Source organism: Diadema setosum, chromosome 17 (assembly GCF_964275005.1).
Source record: "Diadema setosum chromosome 17, eeDiaSeto1, whole genome shotgun sequence".
NCBI lineage: Eukaryota > Metazoa > Echinodermata > Echinoidea > Diadematoida > Diadematidae > Diadema > Diadema setosum.
In genome coordinates, this window is record NC_092701.1 from 32747597 (window position 1) to 32766830 (window position 19234).

Sequence of the window (19234 nt, forward strand, 5' to 3'; positions counted from 1 at the left end):
ATGGAAACTGGAAACGCGTACCTTCATTTGAAACTTAATTACAATTAAGTTTCAAATGACGGTCCGGAGGTGTTTTTGAATGAAGTTTTGCCAAAACAGTTTTACGAAAGTAGAACGTGATTGACCTCAAATTAGGTGATCCGAGTATCCTCTCGGATCACCTTCTGTATCTGTACGGATTCTTTCTTCTTCTTCTTTCTTTCTTTATTTCTCCTCAAAAGTTGTGTAGAGGTTAGCTCAGAAAGTCCTCTGCCTATCAATTTCAAAATTATACCATAATTATGTCTCAAAGACGACAGATCTAATAAAATCATTGTGATCAGTCGACCGTGACGTCACTATGACGTCATTTATATGAAATCACATTTTCATTCATATCTCATTAATGGAATGAAATTTCTCAATGAAATTTACGTCTCATGTAGTTCAAGTCAAGCTCTTTCTACTCATATTCTCAAAATTCATCTTTACACTTAAAACGTACGCGTACGCGCACGTTGAAATGTAAACATGCTCCAATCGAGCTCAAAATTTTTTGCACACGTTTCAGATCATTTAGAGCATTTTTCAAAAAAATAGAAAAAATGGACGGACGCGTACGCGCGCGCGCATATACGCACGCACAGCTCATATGCAATAGAAATTTCCCGTTTTTCACACGGATCAGATGTCTGAAATGTCAAGGAATAATTCTACCAAGTTTCAAGTCAATCCGGCTCAATATGATGTCATATGGGCCCGTCAAAGTTGAAATTCCGCGCGCGCGTGAGACTTTGGGCTATCTTCCATGTGCTCCATTTTTTATTAGAAGTCCGGATTACGTCCAAAAACCTGGTTGAAATTGACGCTTAGCTTCAATGTCGGGAGATATGTCTTTCTTTCTCTGACTTTCTTTGCAATAGCTCAAGAAAAACACGCCCTTTAACCCCCATATTTTGCACATGTTTAGTTCATTTCAAGTACACCATTTCATAAAATAACAACTACTTCATCAGACACTGTAAGACAGGTAAATCAGGGTCAAAGGTCATAAATGTTTCATCCCGCATCTTGAATACCTGTCCTACCTTTGCCATGTTTTGCACACGCATAGACGGTGTCACAAGAATCATTTCACAAAATAACCACTTTTTGCTCAGATGCCATCTTGGGTGTGCAAAGTGGGGTCAAAGGTCAAATATACTTCATTCTGTATCATCGTTATAGTGTATACGGAATTTGGTACCAAAGATGGCAGATCTGACTCCCTTTTCAAAATGAGAATCCAAACATCACACGGCCAATGTCCCTAAACACAGATGAAACCTGTATGGTCATGCCTATTGGGATCAGGACTCATATCATTGATTTCCGAATAGATCGGATCACCTAATTTGTCAGTGTTGACAAAATTCCAAGTCTAGTTAAGTTTTTGGGGCGGAGCTTACGTGAAACCTTCAACCACTTCCGGAGAAAACCCGCGCTACTTTACACCGGCAAGAGTGATTGACGGGAACTTGGCAAGAAGCCACGCCTCCCCTCCTCGCTCTCGTAAGGGCTTTTTACACTTGTGTTTCTTAACCCCGGACTTTCTCTGACCCAGGACTATCGTTAGTCCCGTACCAATTTTTTCAGCTTTTTACACTCGCCAATTAGTCCCGTACTATCTCTTGTCCGGGGCTAAGGAGAAAACTGACCTTTTTACACTCGTCTTTCTTAGCCCCGGACTTTCCAAACCACATGAATATTCATAATTACGCTGTGTACTGTACACGTACACGCACGCACCGGCAGCACTTGATTACCTCGTTTCTGATTGGTCAGTGAGGGTCGCACTTCGTCTCCGTCGCTTAGCCCAGGATTATTTTTTCGTTCTGTTTACACTCACTTGCTTGGCACCGCAATTGCGGTGCTAGCACCGCAATTGCGGTGCTAACCCCTGCTATTTTGCAGGGCCAGATAGTACCGTACTATCGGTGGGGCTAGCCCACTTTGGCAAAAACGAGTGTAAACAGAAAGTGGGCTAAGGATAGTCCCGTACTATCGGTGGGGCTAAGGCCCCCCCTTAGCCCCACCGATAGTCCGGGGCTAAGCAAAAATTTACAAGTGTAAAAAGCCCTAAAGTCAAAATCGCAGGATCCGCGAAGCGTCTTTGTGCTTGTGAACGGACCGTGATTTGAAAGTTAATTAGAAGCAATTTTCAAATTAAGTTTCTAATTACGCAAACGCGGTACGTGTGAAAAGGCCCGAAGAGGAGTCGATAGCGTAGGTCTCTATAGGAAACTTGCGCCGTGCGCCCGCGTACGCATTCGACTAAACCACCAGGACCATGTGCCTTTAAAGCCTGTGCCGCGTGTTCTTTTTTGCGAGAACATCAGGAAGAAACCCTTTGAGTTTCATCTGTGCCAAGATGTCGCCGACCCGCCAAACTGTGTGCGCCCTGTTGATTCTGGTAGCTGCAGTAGAGTTCCGTTCGACCGCTGCCTCTTGCTGCTGCCCTGCGATGTGGACTGCCTTCGGGAATCACTGCTACAGGTATGAAGTTGTACCTACGGGAAGCTTTTACGAACTGCTACGAACGCCGTACGAACGATTTTTACACACTTTCATAAGATTTTCTGTTAAATATGGGACCAAAAGGGGTTAATCAAATGGAAAAGAGGGAAGGGGAAGAAAAGAAAAGAGGGAGATGAGGAGGAAGGAGCGAGAGGGGGAGAGTTGGAGCAACAACCTCCTCCTCCTCTACTTGTAGATGCAGCTACAGTTGTAGTCTCCATGGCACTACAGTCATCTTGAAGTATAAAACATTCAACTGTTACAGAACTTTCGACAGGACACGGCAGCGTCTTTTTAACAACCCGACAAAATATACAAAAAAAAATTCGTATATCTTCTTACGAATGACTTGAGAGTGTCGTGAGTTGCACGTACCACCATCTCACGACAAAAAGAAATCGTAAGATAGCTGTAAGTTTGACGAAAGAATAACTCAAGGCGTTCTTACGAAAAACATACGAATGCTAGAGCCATAAATCATTTCGTTTCTCTAAAAGGTCTTGAGTTAGTTGTTCTTGTGAAATAAACATCGTTCTTACGAAATTCGTAAGAAGGCCGTATAAGAATCTGTGCCCCATCTACGAATCCCTACGAACTCCAGAATTCGTACGAACGCATCGTTCGTATGAACCTTTGTGACCGTAGCTTTGCGTGATGTGGCGGGAGGTAACTTGTTGAAATTGACGGTGCTTTATTTAGAAACGGGATGCGCGAAGGCACGAATGCGACATATAAAAACTCTGCAAGAAGCTACTTAGACGCCAAGACGCCTACCGCAGAGTTTTGAGTAGTTTCTCTCATATCTTTCTCATGATGGCATGTATAGGAGAGCTATAAACGAATTGCCACCGCTGATCTCTGTATAGGAAGTACCTGGATATCTCATTGACCAAATTCACTCTGTACAAACGAGTGAAGCCGCCGCGCCGCAATGTCACCAGCCTTGCATCGCATTTGTTTGTAGGCACAAACCATTGTTGGTCGTAAAGGAGTCCAGGACTACTGTACAGCATTCACCACTGGCACTGTGCCATAGGCGGCCCGTACTGGAGCACCTATGGAGGGAATATGAAAGAGATGCTTCTCCACAGACTCCTTTACGACCATCAAGGAAATGTGCCTGTCAATTAGCACCATGCCTTGCACGCATTTTTTTTTTTTTTTTTTTTTTTTTTTTAGCACAGAGTGTCAACAAGATCACGTACAAAAATACGGCTCGATCTACAGAGGGCGTCTATGAGAGTTTGAACATGCCATCTTCCGTCATATTTTTGTCTTTTCATTGGCATTTTGGTACTCTGTACTACCATATTTCCCTGATGTTTCAAAGCCAGTGCTATCACAACACTGGCAACACGATTTTGGTCTATGTTATAGTCGCTATCATTGTTAATATCAGCATAAGATTCAATCTGTGCGCAATGTGTTTATTATGTTCAGTGACAAGAAAATGGTCCCATGGAAGGTCACATGTTACTCCGTGAATGGGTTACGAGTCGATGTGAATAGTAAGATAAAATCAAATGAGCATTAATCAATCAGTCGATCAATCATATCTTAATCAATTACTACCAGTACTAAATTAGAATCCCGTGATTACACGGCAGGTTCTTCAGCTACTCTCGCTCGTGGTTTGAGGCGGAGGGCCACTGCCGGTCCTTCACCTCTCCGTCCGTCGGCTCGGGGCAGGGCAGCCCCTCGACTCTCGCCCACCTCGCCTCCATCCACTCTCAGGCCGAAAACGACTTTCTGCACGCTTTCTTCGAGACATCCAGAGCGAGGGATGACTCACAGGTGAGTAATTCAGTTGTATCGTAATATATATATATATATATATATATATATATATATATATATATAATTATATACATATAAATATATATAACTATACATATATGTAATCACATATATGCTAACGAGGGCAGCCATGTACATACCAGTAAGTCATTGTTAAGAAAAAAGCTTGGAAATAAACTACATTATTATACGTTGAACTAGCTACGTCCGAAAATGCCCTTATCTTCTCGCACTGAATAAATAATGAAGGAGCTACACTGGTTCTGTACAAGGCCGGGACCACTTCTCACACTCTATCATATTTGTTTCGTATTTATTATATTATATACATCATAATTTATATATATCATATACATGATATGAATATACCGTATGTCAAAAAAAAAACTCACACACACAACAGTACCCTTTGCAACGATAAAGAATAGTGAATCAATCCAAATGCAATTTCACAGTATGAAACTATAACTTATTACCCACATCTTACAGAAAACCCCATCCGAATTGCTTCTGAGGTCAAAGAGAAATGAGAATCTTTGTAGAGCATTTCAGGAATCCCTTCCCTCCAAGATCTGTCGCTTGGGTTCACACATTAATCATGTTATTATGCAGTTCCAAGAGAACCAAGCGCTAAACTTAGAAATAACAGACCCGTGACATGTTTTACAACGATCCACATTTCTTTTTAAACATAAGAAAAAAAAAAACTGAATCGGGTATTCTGCAAAATATAGGTAAGCTGTTAGATTTTTATACCTTGAAATAGCATTCATACAGTTTGATTATGTTGAAAGTTATTAATGCGGAAATTCGATTGTATTTTTGGGACGAAATGTAAATGTATGTATATACAGGGTGGCCCCAAAAAAACGGAACACCTAAGATTTTTAATTTTAGCAATATTGTTGCTAATATGTCATTATTTTGCATACTATTGGAAAGCGCTTATGGTATATTATGATTATTACGAATATCTAATCATGTTTGCAAAATACTTCATTCTTCCAACATTATGTTATGTTCGTATGTTAATTCTATGTTTTTGAAACCTTTATTTTTTCATATGCAATATATCACATTTCCTATTCAACTCCGTTTTGGTTTATTTCTTTATCACTCCATGTATGTGTTGCGACAAATTTCTACAAAATAATCTTGAATCCTGTGACATTCTTTGTCGTCAGTCTGAGATATCTGAGATATAGTTTTTTTTTTCTCATTTTCATTCATTTCGTTTATTTCATTTCCAACAACGCAAAACATATTCATACACAAAATAACACAATATCTATACAATGTAGTAGCAAAGAAAGATACATGAAGTTAACAATACTACGCATCACAAAAGCAAATGCAAATTGAATTAAAAATTAAGTCGCAGGAAATGGAGGAGACATGCTGAAAAGCTAAGCTTGTATTTTGCAGTCCCCTCGCGGACAAAAAGACTAAATAACATCAAGGAAGCAAGTTGCTAGATATAATATAAAAGGTGCACAACACATACAGGCCTATACAAACAAACAGACGGAGAAACAAACACAAGTAACCTCTCTTGTTAAAGAGAAAGATAGAGAGAAAAAAGAACACAGTGAAGGAAAAAGAGTCAGTAAAGGAAATGGTTCAAAACATTCAACCCAATTCGTTCACTGCACAGGTATGTATTATTAGAGTGCAATCTCCAAACAACTCGACTTGTTTTGTTATTCCTGATGCCTACAGCCTCTAGGAAACTACGCAACGTTGTGGATCGGGCTGCACGACTTGGAGGAGGAAGGGGTCTTCGTCTGGTCCGATGAAACGCCGGTCGATTTCGAAAACTGGGGCATTAACCAGCCCAACAACACAGGCACGGGACCCAATTCGGACTGCGTGCATCTCTTTGGGGGCTACAGCGGCAGGTGGCGCGATCGTGGGTGCCGCACTTTAACGAAGCAGTACATTTGTAAGATGCCGTATGTCTACTAGGGTTATAAACTGTAGCCGACATGGGGCAATGTCTACATAATCCCTCCAGTTATGTTTAGCCTCCCTATACGATTATAGCACAGGTACATCCACCAGGATTGCAATATCCCTTTCCGTGAGCCACAGTCCTAAAATCCCATTTATTGTACATACATAATTCATCTTGCACACGGGACTGTGCAATGATGTGGCTAACTGAAAGCCCCAAATAGCAAGTTGGAGTACCAACGATACCTCGTATGGACAGGCAATCGTCTTTGTCAGACCTCGGAGGTAGCCTATAGTACCTCCTTGGTCAGACTGGGGGGAGGGAGTTGGACCTGACCGGTCCGGGTATAAGATGGTTCAGGGGGTAACGTAGTCCACTTCCTGGACTGTATGTAGCATCCATGCATGCAGTGTGCCTACCACGGAAGTTTATGACGTCTGAATTACACAACATTACCGTTCCTGATGTAAATATATATATATATATATTTTTTTTTTTTTTCCCCGGGAAGTACCAGTAGATGGTCGCTATCAGCCGCTTTGGCGCGTTGAGTGTGGGGTGAATGCATGTATGCGTGTATTAGTGTGGGGAATGCGGGCAGTATCTGGAGGAGGGGTAACGCCATCTTACAGACCCGGTAGCTTAGGGACTTATGGGTAGACTGATTCATTCTCTGCCCACCGGGTACATTCGAAAACCACGGATTTCAACGGTCTGCGAATATGTGCATCGAACCGTATGCTACTGTACGAGCTGAAATTTTCGCGTACAGATATTTTCGCGAATTGCTACTCGGAGGACATTTTCGCGTGTTGTTAATTTCGCGGTTGCGAGGGTCTAACTGAACTAAATTTGCGCGTTGTTATTTTCGCGTGTTGTTATTTTCGCGGCTCAAAGGCGATTTGCGAAATTCGTGAAAATAAAACCACCGCGAAAATTTCAGCTCGTACAGGCAGTAATTGGCAACGATTGACTCTAGTCGGGATTGACCGGATGCGTGTGTGAGAGTGATAACGCTGTACACAATTCGTTACGAGGATTCTCGTATAATATCCGAGCTTGGCAAGCCTTCGCACTATTATACATGGTATACCCACACTACCCGGTTTTTAACAAAATGTCCCCGCCCCCTTTATCTTTGGAGCGGCATCCCCAAACGTTTTTTAGGGGTTTGTCAGATTTAGTATCATCTCTTAAGTATCATTTTGTTAACGGAAGGCCCTTTGACTTTACGCCGTTGTATTTTTTTAATGCTTTTATTTCAATTTCATGGTAATACATGTGTGCTTGCATGTTTATCTTCATTAAGTCACCTTTGAGATTTCATCATCGCAATTTTCACATGCACTCTATTATTCTGCACAAAGTTTAGCAGGAACAGGGAACATGGTAAGGAGGGGGAGGGGTGAAAAGAGTGTTCCGTTTCAAGATTCTTCCCTACCAACGAAGTAGGGAGCTATAAGGGAAGTATTGTAACCCTTGAACCAACCAAGAGTTCTACCCGACCCTGAATAATTACACTTAATAGCCTTGGTGGATTAAACATTGGACTTTTCTCACAATTCTTGCAGGTATCACGTGTGTTGTGTTGAAAGCTCCCTGTTATTATTGTTTCCGATTTATAATCATGTCTGTGTGTTGGGTTGCATGCCTGTTCTTTATAGGTGATGAACTTCTGTCACAGGGCAACTATGCGTGTCTCTGCCTGAAACAAAAGAGAAATATGCAGAGATAACTTCTGTTCAAAGTGATATTTAACAACTCATAATATCATAGACTGCAATATTCAGTGCATGGATAGTTACATGTGCCCTTATCACCGCAAGACATTGGAAACTTTTATCAGCTCTCGTAGAAAATGAAGGCCACGCTATCCTGTACTTCGCATTGCTGAAAATTATTTTTTAAAGTGCGTAAGCTATTGAGGGAAACAAAACCCCACAGACAAATGTGGATTGAGTGAAAGCAGCAAAATTAGAACACATCAGTGAAAGTTTGAGGAAAATCGGAAAAGCGATGCAAAAGATAGGAATTTTTAAAGTTTTGGTGTTGGAATCGCTGGATGAGGAGACTACTTGAGTTTATGACATCATGTGTGGACAACAATTATAAAGAAAATATAAAGAAAATTCAACATGCTATCACTTTTCTATCATAATGAAAAAGCACTTGACTAACCGCTTTCAGAAAGCAGGGGGAATAATTACTAATACTACTCTCATCTTATTTCAGTATCAAGTTGATGGAATGTATAATTTAATGAAAATGAATTTTATGGAATTCCCTTTATATTCTCTTTATAGTTATCCACACAAATACATGACGTCATAACCTGTAGTAGTCTCCTCATCCACCAAAACTTTACCAACTCACTTTAACTTTTGCATCGATTGTCCAAGTCTCCTCAAATTGCTTTCACTGATGTGTTCTACTAATGTTACTGCTTTCACTCAATCCACATTTCTCTTTGGGTTTTGGTTTCCTTTAATCACAATAATTATGACGCAACAATCGGTTAAAGGCAAAAATCTGGTGTGTGACCATATATATATATATGTATAATTTTTATATATGTAACTTATATATATATATATATATATATATATATATATAACAAATAAAATATTCATAAAACAAATTCACATGAAAGAGAATAAGGGTTGAAGATATAGAACGAGGAAAATAAGAAAAACTGGACCGGATATCTTGACAAGTCGTGTTTGTCATTTCGATCTGACTTCGACCGGGCAAAGCAGCCGGATGAAATGGTAATTAACACTCCATGTTGGAATTAACCACAATACAAATTGTAAAACAGGAAACAAAACAAAACAAAAGAGGATGTCAACTAGCTGGAATGTCAGAAGTGATATTGAAAGCTGTACAGTAAATCCTGTAAGCTAATTTGACCTCCGTACGACAATCGCGTTTTTGACCGATTATTGCAGCAGCTATAGCGCCGTCTATCTTTCAAGCCGTTTAATGAATTCCTGCAACTATGCAGTAAGTTGGTGCGAATATGATTTATATGATTTATCATATTTAGTGCACTTCAAGAACGGAATACAAGCAAAAATTTCTGCTCTTTTTTTTTGTGTTTCTGCTCACAATATTTTGTGAAAACACGTGACATCTTGAAATAAAGATATTACTGTCTCCATCAAGTCAAACTTTAAACAGTGTTTAAGTGAAACTTGTGACGTTCTAAATTTCTGATTCTTTGATTTGATTTGATTTGATTTATTCACTACATACATATGCCAACATTATACACAAATATATAGATTTATTGTTTGTACATGAAATAAGTCATCTACTGTACATTTTGCGTGGAATGTCACAAGCTATTTAAACTTTTACTGTAACATTCAGTAGATATAACTTACAAAAATATGTATAGAAACATTATACCAAAAAAAAGTCATAATGCATTTAGGTTTTATTGCGCAGAAATACGATAGAAGGAGAGGGAAAAGACGAGAAATCGAGAGGATAGGAAGAAGGGTACTTCACATCATGATAGTCTAATAAGGTATGTACATTTGATTTGGCATATCTTTATAACTTCTTCTGTCGCCTTCTACAGAGTTTATAGGATATAAATAAAATGAAATAATGACAGCAATAATAAAAGCATCCTGCTTGAAGGGCATTGCTTGATAGAGATCACAGAACAGATGAGAGGTTACACACGTGTTCGTCATCTCGTAACAGGTTATGTGTTAACTCTCAATTAAACTATCAGAGGATTTTTATGATTATGAACCATTCTTCCTCCCTGTTATGTCTGATCCATGCAGAATTGCATGATTTTTGTAATGTCTCCTCGGACCACTTTCTAAGGCAGCAAAAAAAAAAATGTGATCGTTGATTTCTTGCCAAAATGAACGGAGAAAGTGACAAGAAAAACTGCCATAAACATATAGTTCTCATGATAGGTACATACTGCAAAAATGGACAAAAACACACGATGCCTATCGGAAATGATAAGTTATCTGAAATATCATATTATGCTGTTTCAGTGTGGCCTTTGGAACACGGATGTGATAACAAAGTTTATTGCCATAAGCATCCGGAAGTGAAAGCTCGGCATCTATTGCGCGGTTCGTAAGCCAAGAGCCTCCTGGTTGAATGCAGAGTACATTGTACACCAAAATAATCTCTTCGTTCGTCTGTCCCGTTTCAATCCCGTGCCGTGTTCTTTTCGAGAATATCAGGCAGAAAGTTCCATCCGTGCCAAGATGTCGCCGACCCGCCAAACTGTGTGCGCCCTGTTGATTCTGGTAGCTGCAGTAGAGTTCCATTCGACCGCTGCCTCTTGCTGCTGCCCTGCGATGTGGACTGCCTTCGGAAATCATTGCTACAGGTATAAAGCAGTACGGGAAGCTTTATAACTAATGTGATGTAGCGGGCAGGCACCTTGTTGAAATCCATGCTTTATTTAGAACGGGATGCGAAGGCAAGAAGGCGACTTATCTAAACTACGCAATACGTCAGACGCCTATATACAGCAGAGTTTTGAAGAGTTTCCTTCTGGCCTACACCTTTCTCATGAAGACACCTATAGGAGAGCTGGAAATGAGTTGCCAACCTCTGATCTCAAAAGGCATGAATATCTGGATATCTCATTGGCCCAATTCACTCTGTACAAACAATCCGCGTTGGCGAGGCCACCGCGCCGCCATCTTATTACCGCCTTACACCGCTTTCCACGCATTTACCAGCAGAGTCTGTCTCCAAGATTACGTGATGTGATGAGCTTCGCACACATTAGTGTATGGACAATGTGCGTGGTAAAATGGTGGCGCTGTGGCTTCAAATTGACCTATGAGATGTCTAGATATTTCCAACGGTATAGAGATCAGTGGTAGCCTCTCGCTTACCACGCCTTGAACAAAACGCCTCGACGAGTTTCACAAAGTTGCCGTCTCTCATTAAATTCCGATGAACTCCGGATGATTTTCGGACTTTTGCATTTTAACATATTTTGCTTATAATGGGTACAAAGTGACAGAATAAATAGTGATTGGGATAAGGAATAAGAATAATATCAAAATGCATAACAAATCACAGTGAACAAGGATGACGGCATATCAGCCTCACACAAGAATACAGGATTAGGTACTCATGGAAGCTGAACAACAGAGAAATGCATGCATAACTCAACACAGGTGAATGTAATTACATGGGTACATTGTGGATATACGAGTGTCCTATGTCATCATTCTTGATCAGTGTAATTTGTTTTGGGTCTTTTCAGAGCACAAGAAATTTCACAAAAGTATGGCACTAGCGGTGATTTATGTACTACATAGTATGAAATTGTGAAAATCGCCTTTAATTCATCTTTGGATTCAAATAAAGCGCAAGACGAATGTGGAGTATTATCGACATCTCTCCCTCTCGCTCGATCTACAGAGGGCGTCTGAACATGCCATCTTCCGTAATATTTCTGCCTTTTCATTGACATTTTGGTAATCTGTTCTACCATATTTTCCTGATATTTAACAGCCAGTTTTCATCTATGCGTGATGTGTTTATTATGTATAACATGATAAGAAATGGTCTCATGGCAGGTCACCTTTTCTCCCTGAATGGGCTAAGAGTGGATGTGAATGATGAGATTAAGTGAAATGAGCATTAATCAATCATTCGATCAATCATATTTCAGTCAATCAATCAATGAGAATCCCGTGATTGCATGGCAGGTTCTTCAGCTATTCACGCTCGTGGTTTGAGGCGGAGGAGCATTGTCGGTCCTTCACCTCTCCCTCCTTCGGCTCGGGGCAGGGCAGTCCCTCGGCTCTCGCCCATCTCGCATCCATCCACTCTCAGGTGGAAAACGACTTTCTGCACACTTTCTTCGAGACGTCGAGAGCCAGGGATGACTCACAGGTGAATAATTTAGTTATGTAGTATAATCGAGAAAATGGATGACATAATACATGTGCGTTAATTCTTCCAAAGATGTGTTGGTATGGTAATTCTATGGGGGGTTTTTTCAAACATTTATTTTTTATTTAATATGCAAAATTTCCATCCTATGCACTACCCGGTGTCAGTCTATTTCCTTGCGTTACGACAAAAAGTTGAAGAAAACATGTGTCGAAATCGTCTTCAAATCTAGCATCCTGTCCATTCTTTGTCTTCAGTATAAAGGTTCCCAAAAAAAAAAATGGTTACAAAACATTCAACCCAATTCGTCATTACACTTTAGGTATGCATTATTAAAGTACAATCTCGAAACAACTCGACTTGTTTTGTTATTCCTAATGCCGACAGCCTCTAGGAGTCTACGCAACGTTGTGGATCGGGCTGCACGACTTGGAGGAGGAAGGGGTCTTCGTCTGGTCCGACGAAACGCCGGTCGACTTCGAAAACTGGGCCAACAACCAGCCCAACAACTCAGGCACGGGACCCAACTCAGACTGCGTGCATCTCTTTGGGGGCTACAGCGGCAAGTGGCACGATCGTGGGTGCCGCGCTTTAACGAAGCAGTACATTTGTAAGATGCCCTATGTCTACTAGGTGTAGGCCCTATAGCCAACATGGCACAATGTCTACATGCTCCCGCCAGAGATGTTTAGCCTCCCTGTTACATGATATATAGCACGGGTATACATCCACCGGGATTGCAATATCCCTTTCGAGCCACAGTCCTAAAATCCTATTTATTGTACATACACAATTCATCTTGCCCACGGGACTGTGCAGTGACGTGGCTGACTGAAAGCCCTGTATAGCAAGAGGGAGACCAAAGATAGCTCCTTGGGCAGACGATTGTCTGTGTAGTATAGTGAGGTACCCGCGCCTCGCCAGGGGCCCTAATATTGTCACCCTGCGTAAAATTGATACAAGCGCACTGAACAAAAATGTGCGCCCGGGACTGTGTTTAGTACGCTGGAAAATTTGCAGGGTTGTCACAACCAAGCAAGCTAAGGTGAAAACCGAACAGTTTTTCTTGAAAATCTTACATTTATGTAAGGAATAGGCCTACAACCTTATCAGAGACATCACGGTCACCCGCACACGTCTTTTACGTGCTTTTTCTATGGGAGAGCGTGGTGGCGATGTGCCGCGGGCCTACAACTATTCCGCATTGCTTTGGGTTTGACGACGACAGCTCCAAATTTCCGGTATCGATCACTGGACTTGTAGTTCCATTGAAATCGTCAGCATTTTTTCCTTTAAGTGAGTGGGATTTGATAGAACAGTGACGTAGTGTGATTTAAACATGCATAAACATTAACTATGACGAGGTGCGGGTCATTCAAGTATACATGCATTCATTGGCATTAGGGGAAGGAGTTGGGCCTAACCGGTTCGGGGATGAGATGGTTCAGGAGAAACGCCGCCATTCCCTTATTCAAAGACGCGCGTTGTATTTTTAAATTCTTTTGTATCACTTTCATTGTGATAGATGTGTAGGCTACTTGCATGTTTGTCTTCATCAAGTCACCTTTGAGATTTCATCATTGCAGTTTTCACATGCACCATTATTATTCTTCACAAAGTTAAGCAGGAACAGGGACTATAATAAGGGGGAGGTGAGGAGAGTGTTCGTTTCGAGATTATTCCCCTGCCACCGAAGTAGGGAGCTAAGGGGAGTACTAGTATTAACCCTTGACCCAACCAACCAAGAGTTCTACCCGACCCCGACCCCCTCCCTCCCCCCCCCCCCCCACACACACACACCCGACAAACGTTCCGCTACCCGTGAGTAGGGTAATTACGCTTGATAGCCTTGGTGGATTAAACATTGAAATTTTTCTCACATATCTTTCAGGTATCATGTGTCTTGTGTTGATAGCTGCCTGCTAATTTTGTTTCCGATTTATAACCATGTATGTGTGTTTGGTTGCGTGCCTGTTCTTTTACAAATTAGTTGGTAATAAACGTATGTCACAGGGCAACTATGCGTGTCTCTGCCTAAAAACAGAAAAACATATAGAGATAACTTCTCTTTAAAATGTTATTTAACAACCCATAATTTCAATGACTGCAATATTCAGTGCGTAGTTCTTGTGCCCTCATCATTGCAAGACATTGGAAACTTTTATCAGTTCTCGTAGAAAAACGAAGGTCATGCGATGCTCTACTTCGCATTGCTGAAAATCATTTTGTATAGTGTCTATAGCTATTAAGGGAAACCAAAACCCAAAGACAAATGTGGATTGAATGAAAGCAGCAAAATGAGAACATATCAGTGAAAGTTTAAGGAAAATCGATGCAAAAGATACGAATTCTTAAAGTTTTGGTGTTGGAACCGCTGGATGAGGAGACTACTTGAGTTTATGACATCATGTATGGACAACAATTATAAAGAAGATATAAAGAAAATTCAACATGCTATAACTTTTCTAGCATAATGAAAAAGCACTTGACCAACCGCTTTCAGAAAGCAGGGGGAATGATTACGAGCACTACCCTTATTTTATGTCAGCATCAAGTTGGGGGAATGTGTAATTTCATGAAAAATGAATTTTTGTGGACTTCCCTTTATATTTTCTTTATAGTTGTCCACACAAATACATGACGTCATAACCCGTAGTAGTCTCCTCATCCACCAAAACTTTACCAACTCATAACTTTTGCATTGATTGTCCGAGTTTCCTCAAATTGCTTACACTGATATATGCTACTAATGTTGCTGCTTTCACTCAATCCACATTTCTCTTTGGGTTTTGGTTTCCTTTAAGCACATATTATGACGCAATCAGCTGGTTAAAGACAAAAAGTTGTTGTGTGATTTGCCTGAACAGTTCTCTGACCAGATATATATAACAAATAAAATATTTATAAAACATTTCACATGATAGAGAATAAGGGTTAAAGATATAGAACAAGGAAAATAAGAAAAACTGGACTGGATATATCTTGACAAGTCGTGTTTGTCATTTCGATCTGAATTCGACCGGGCAAAGTAGCCGGATGAAATGGTAATTAACCCTTCATGTTGGAATTAGCCACAATACAAATTGTAAAACAGGAAACAAAACAAAACAAAACAACAAAAGAGGATGTCAACTAGCTGGAATGTCAGAAGTGATATTGGAAGATGATGGCCGTATTATAGATAGTTTAGATGTGGGGCCTATCTTCCACAACGTTACAGTAAATCCTGTACGCTAATTTGACCTCTGTACGACAATCGCATTTTTGACCGATTTTGTAGCAGCTGTAGCGCCGTCTATCTTTCAAGCTATTTAATGAATTCCTGCAACTATGCCGTAAGTTGGTGCAAATGATTAATATGACTTATCATTATTTTTTAATGCACTTCAAGAATGGAATACAAGCAAAAATTTCTGCGCGCATAAGCGAGAAATTGGAGATGATCATGTCACGATCGGTTACAGTTCGTTATTCCGAAGGTTCGTTATTCCGAAGGTTCTGTAGTCCGAAGGTTCGTTATTCCGAAGATTCGTTATTCCGAAGGTTCGTTAATCCGAAAATGTGATAATGTTTGTTATTCCAAAGGTTCATTAATTTGAAAATTAAATAAGGTTCGTTATTCCGAAGGTTCGTTAATCCGAAAATGAAACAAAGCTCGTTATTCCGAAGGTTCGTTACGGACCCTATTTCATTTCGAATCAACGAACCTTCGGAATAACGGACCCTATTTCATTTTCGGATAAACTAGCCTTCGGAATAGCGAACCCTATTTCATTTTCGAATTAACGATCCTTCGGAATAACGAACCTTCGGAATAACGCCACGAATGTTCGGATTACCGAACCCTTTTTCATTTTCGGATTAACGAACCTCTAGGTATAGGGAATTTGTTTGTTTCGGATTACGAACCTTCGGAATAACGAACAGCACCCGTCAAGATCTTCCTCCGGTTTGCATGCATATGTGGCTCTGACCATAATACCAATACTTTATGAAAACGTGACATCTTGAAACTACTGTCTCCATTATAAGTTAGACTTTTTAAAGTAAAACATTTCACGTTCTGTTTCTTTGATTTTATTTGATTCCATATGTCCAAAAAATGCAGATAGAGGCCTACCTACATTATACACAAACATATAGATTGTACAGGGAATACATACATTTTGTGTGGAACGTAATAAAAGCTATTTATAAAGCTTGACTAGAACGAATATAACTTACACAAATATGAATAGAAACATTATACAAAAAGAGTATGATGCACAATCAGTATACGTTTCATGGCTAGGAATATGATAGGAGAGAGAGAGAGGAAGAGAAATCGAGAGAATTGGAAGGGTACTCATATAGCTTAAGGTATGCAAATTTGATTTGGCATTTCTTAATAACTTCTGTCACATAACTTCTGTCACATTCTGCACACACTCAAACACATACACACATACACCTCCAACCACGCACACACATAATAATATCAGGGGTAAACCCAAAGTAATATACAGTATTTAGATAAAGCACACACACAATGATATGATTTACAGAATAGATAAGATTACTAAACCTGTATCATTATTTCGAGAGAAAGAAGAAGAAGAAAAAAAAATATACAGTGTTAATAAGCTCTGAGCATCACAGCAATGATTCGGGAAAAATCCAGAGGCGTTGATACAGCAAGGTACTAGTAGTTTTGCAGCAAAACAACGGAGAAATGTTGTACAAAATGTAATCGTTGTTTCAATGACGTATGAGTATACCTGCGGGCTGCAAGCCAAATGAGAAAAGTAGAAATTTAGTGCCAGAAAGTGGGAGTCATAACAATCTTCAAAATGAATTTAAACCACAAGTTTATAAGTATCAAATAAGTGGCATAGGCATACTCCTCATGATAGGTACATTCTGCAAAAAATGGACGAAAAAAAATACGATGCCCGTTGGAAATAATAAGTTATCTGAAATAATTATGTTGTTTCCGTGTGGCCTTTGGAACACGGACGGATGTGATAACAAGGTATACTACCAAAAGCATCCGGAAGTGAGCGCTCGGCATGTGTTGCGTGGTTCTAGAGGGTTTTTACGTACGTTTGACCTCCTGATTGAATGCACAATACAAATTTGTACATTGTATACCAAAACAATCGATGTGGAAGAAACCCTGATTTCCATCCGTGCCAAGATGTCGCCGACCCGCCAAACTGTGTGCGCCCTGTTGATTCTGGTAGCAGCAGTAGAGTTCCATTGCTCCACTGCCTCTTGCTGCTGCCCTGCAATGTGGACTGCCTTCGGAAATCATTGCTACAGGTAAAAAGTAGTACTGGAAGCTTTACAACTAACGTTATGTAACGGGCAGGTAACTTGTTGAACTGCATGGTTTATTTAGAACGGGATGCGAAGGCGAGAAGGCGACTTATCTTAACTAAGCAATACGCCAGACGCCTATATACAGCCGACTTTTGAGTAGTTTCCTTCTGGCCTATACCTGTCTCATGAAGACACCTATAGGAGAGCTGTAAATGAGCTGCCAAACACTGATCTCAAAAGGCATGAAAATCTAGATATCTCATTGGCCCAATTCATTCTGTACAAACGATCCGCGTTGGTGAGGCCGCCGCGTCGCCATCTTGTTACCAGCCTTACACCGCTTTGCACGCATTTACCAGCGGAGACTCTCACCAAGGTCACGTGATGTGATGGGCTTCGTACACATTAGTGTACGGACAATGTGCGTGGTAAAATGGCGGCGCTGTGGCTTCAAAATTGGCCTAAGATATGTCTAGACACTTCCAGTAGAGATCAGTGGTAGCCTCTCGCTTACCACGCCTTGAACAAAACGCCTCTACGAGTTTCACAAAGATGCCGTCTCTCATTAAATGCCGATGAACTCCGGATGATTTTCAGACTTTTGCATTTTAACATCTTTTGCTTATATTGGGTACAAAGTGACAGAATTTATAGTGATTGGGATCAACTCACTCCCGTCCATTTTCGATTCTATGTTTCACAGAAATCAATAATTCCATGAGTATCCCACTTGACGTTCCAATGAATTTCATTTACCTCTTTTACGAACGATTTTTTGCTAAGAACACACTTATTTATACTGGCACAACTTATTGGAATTTTCTGAATAACGATATAAAAAATGCCCCCTCCATATATTCATTTAAAATGAGATTAAAGTCTTTTATATTGTAATTTCATGATCCTAGAATTGAAGTAGCCTGTTGGCTTATTTTAATTCCTTTTCGAAGAACTTGGATTACAAATGATATATTGTCACGTATTTTCTCGTCCCTGTTGTCCTGAGACACTTACAGAGTAGATTTGGTTTTATCTATATTACTTCTGCATCTATTTTTCTATATTTCCATATCCTTTTCACGCATCCCATTATTTTTTCGATATAATTCTGTCGAGGATCGCTGGATATGTTTTGCCTTTCTGTCCGTTGTATTGTCTTCCTGTTATGTTAGTCTTGTCTCGTTCTGTCTTGTCTTTTAGTCCCCCTTTATTAGTTTCGTCGTCCCAGTCTCGTTTAATATTTATTCGCCTGTGTGTGTGTGTCTGTCTGTTACGCTGTCTTCTTAGTGGGCTTCCAGACTTTTTTTCTGACTTTATTCCCAGCCTTTTTTCCTCTTTTTGCATGAGTTCATTTTCTATTGACATTCTGTACCTGAAGGGCCCACATTCTACAAGCATTGTCTTTTTAGTGGGTCCCTCCATTTTTTGCGTATTGTTATATCGTCTTCAGGTCTTTATCATTCCAGTCAGTCAATTTTCATTACAACGTATTTTTTACCCCAAGGTTACACAATTATATATTTCTCAATTTACTTTGTTTTGATTATGCAACCTTATTCTCTGTTACCAAAGAAAGTGAAATGTATATGTTCTTTTCGAAAAATGAAATAAAGTTTGAATTGAATTGAATTGAATTGAATTGGTGCTTTGTACTGTCATATTTTCCTGATGTTTCACAGCCAGTGCTATTACAATACTGTCAATACGATTAGGCCCCAGTCACATAAGCACGGATCCTCAAGGATCTACACG

At 40.1% G+C, this 19234-nt stretch overlaps 2 protein-coding genes across 2 annotated transcripts; both read left to right on the forward strand.

Annotated features, from left to right (window-relative positions):
* Window positions 1–2395: 2395 nt before the first annotated feature.
* LOC140241014 (echinoidin-like) lies at window positions 2396–6378 on the forward strand. Its single transcript, XM_072320787.1, has 3 exons — window positions 2396–2514; window positions 4143–4329; window positions 6052–6378. The coding sequence occupies exons 1-3, from the start codon at window positions 2483–2485 to the stop codon at window positions 6295–6297; spliced, it is 465 nt and encodes a 154-aa protein (XP_072176888.1). The 5' UTR covers window positions 2396–2482; the 3' UTR covers window positions 6298–6378.
* A 4065-nt stretch (window positions 6379–10443) lies between these two features.
* Window positions 10444–13999, forward strand: LOC140241002 (echinoidin-like). The gene is made up of 3 exons (XM_072320778.1): window positions 10444–10652; window positions 11995–12181; window positions 12569–13999. Exons 1-3 carry the CDS (start codon window positions 10528–10530, stop codon window positions 12812–12814), a joined length of 558 nt encoding a protein of 185 aa, XP_072176879.1. The 5' UTR covers window positions 10444–10527; the 3' UTR covers window positions 12815–13999.
* Window positions 14000–19234: the final 5235 nt, after the last annotated feature.

What these genes read in the sequence shown, in the direction of transcription:
- LOC140241014 (XM_072320787.1), top strand. Translation starts at nt 2,483, where the DNA reads ATGTGGACTGCCTTCGGGAATCACTGCTACAG. An exon ending in TTCGGGAATCACTGCTACAG is followed by an intron (nt 2,515 to 4,142) that starts GTATGAAGTTGT and finishes ATTACACGGCAG; the next exon opens with GTTCTTCAGCTACTCTCGCT. An exon ending in GAGCGAGGGATGACTCACAG is followed by an intron (nt 4,330 to 6,051) that starts GTGAGTAATTCA and finishes TGATGCCTACAG; the next exon opens with CCTCTAGGAAACTACGCAAC.
- LOC140241002 (XM_072320778.1), top strand. Translation starts at nt 10,528, where the DNA reads ATGTCGCCGACCCGCCAAACTGTGTGCGCCCTGTTGATTCTGGTAGCT. An exon ending in TTCGGAAATCATTGCTACAG is followed by an intron (nt 10,653 to 11,994) that starts GTATAAAGCAGT and finishes ATTGCATGGCAG; the next exon opens with GTTCTTCAGCTATTCACGCT. An exon ending in GAGCCAGGGATGACTCACAG is followed by an intron (nt 12,182 to 12,568) that starts GTGAATAATTTA and finishes TAATGCCGACAG; the next exon opens with CCTCTAGGAGTCTACGCAAC.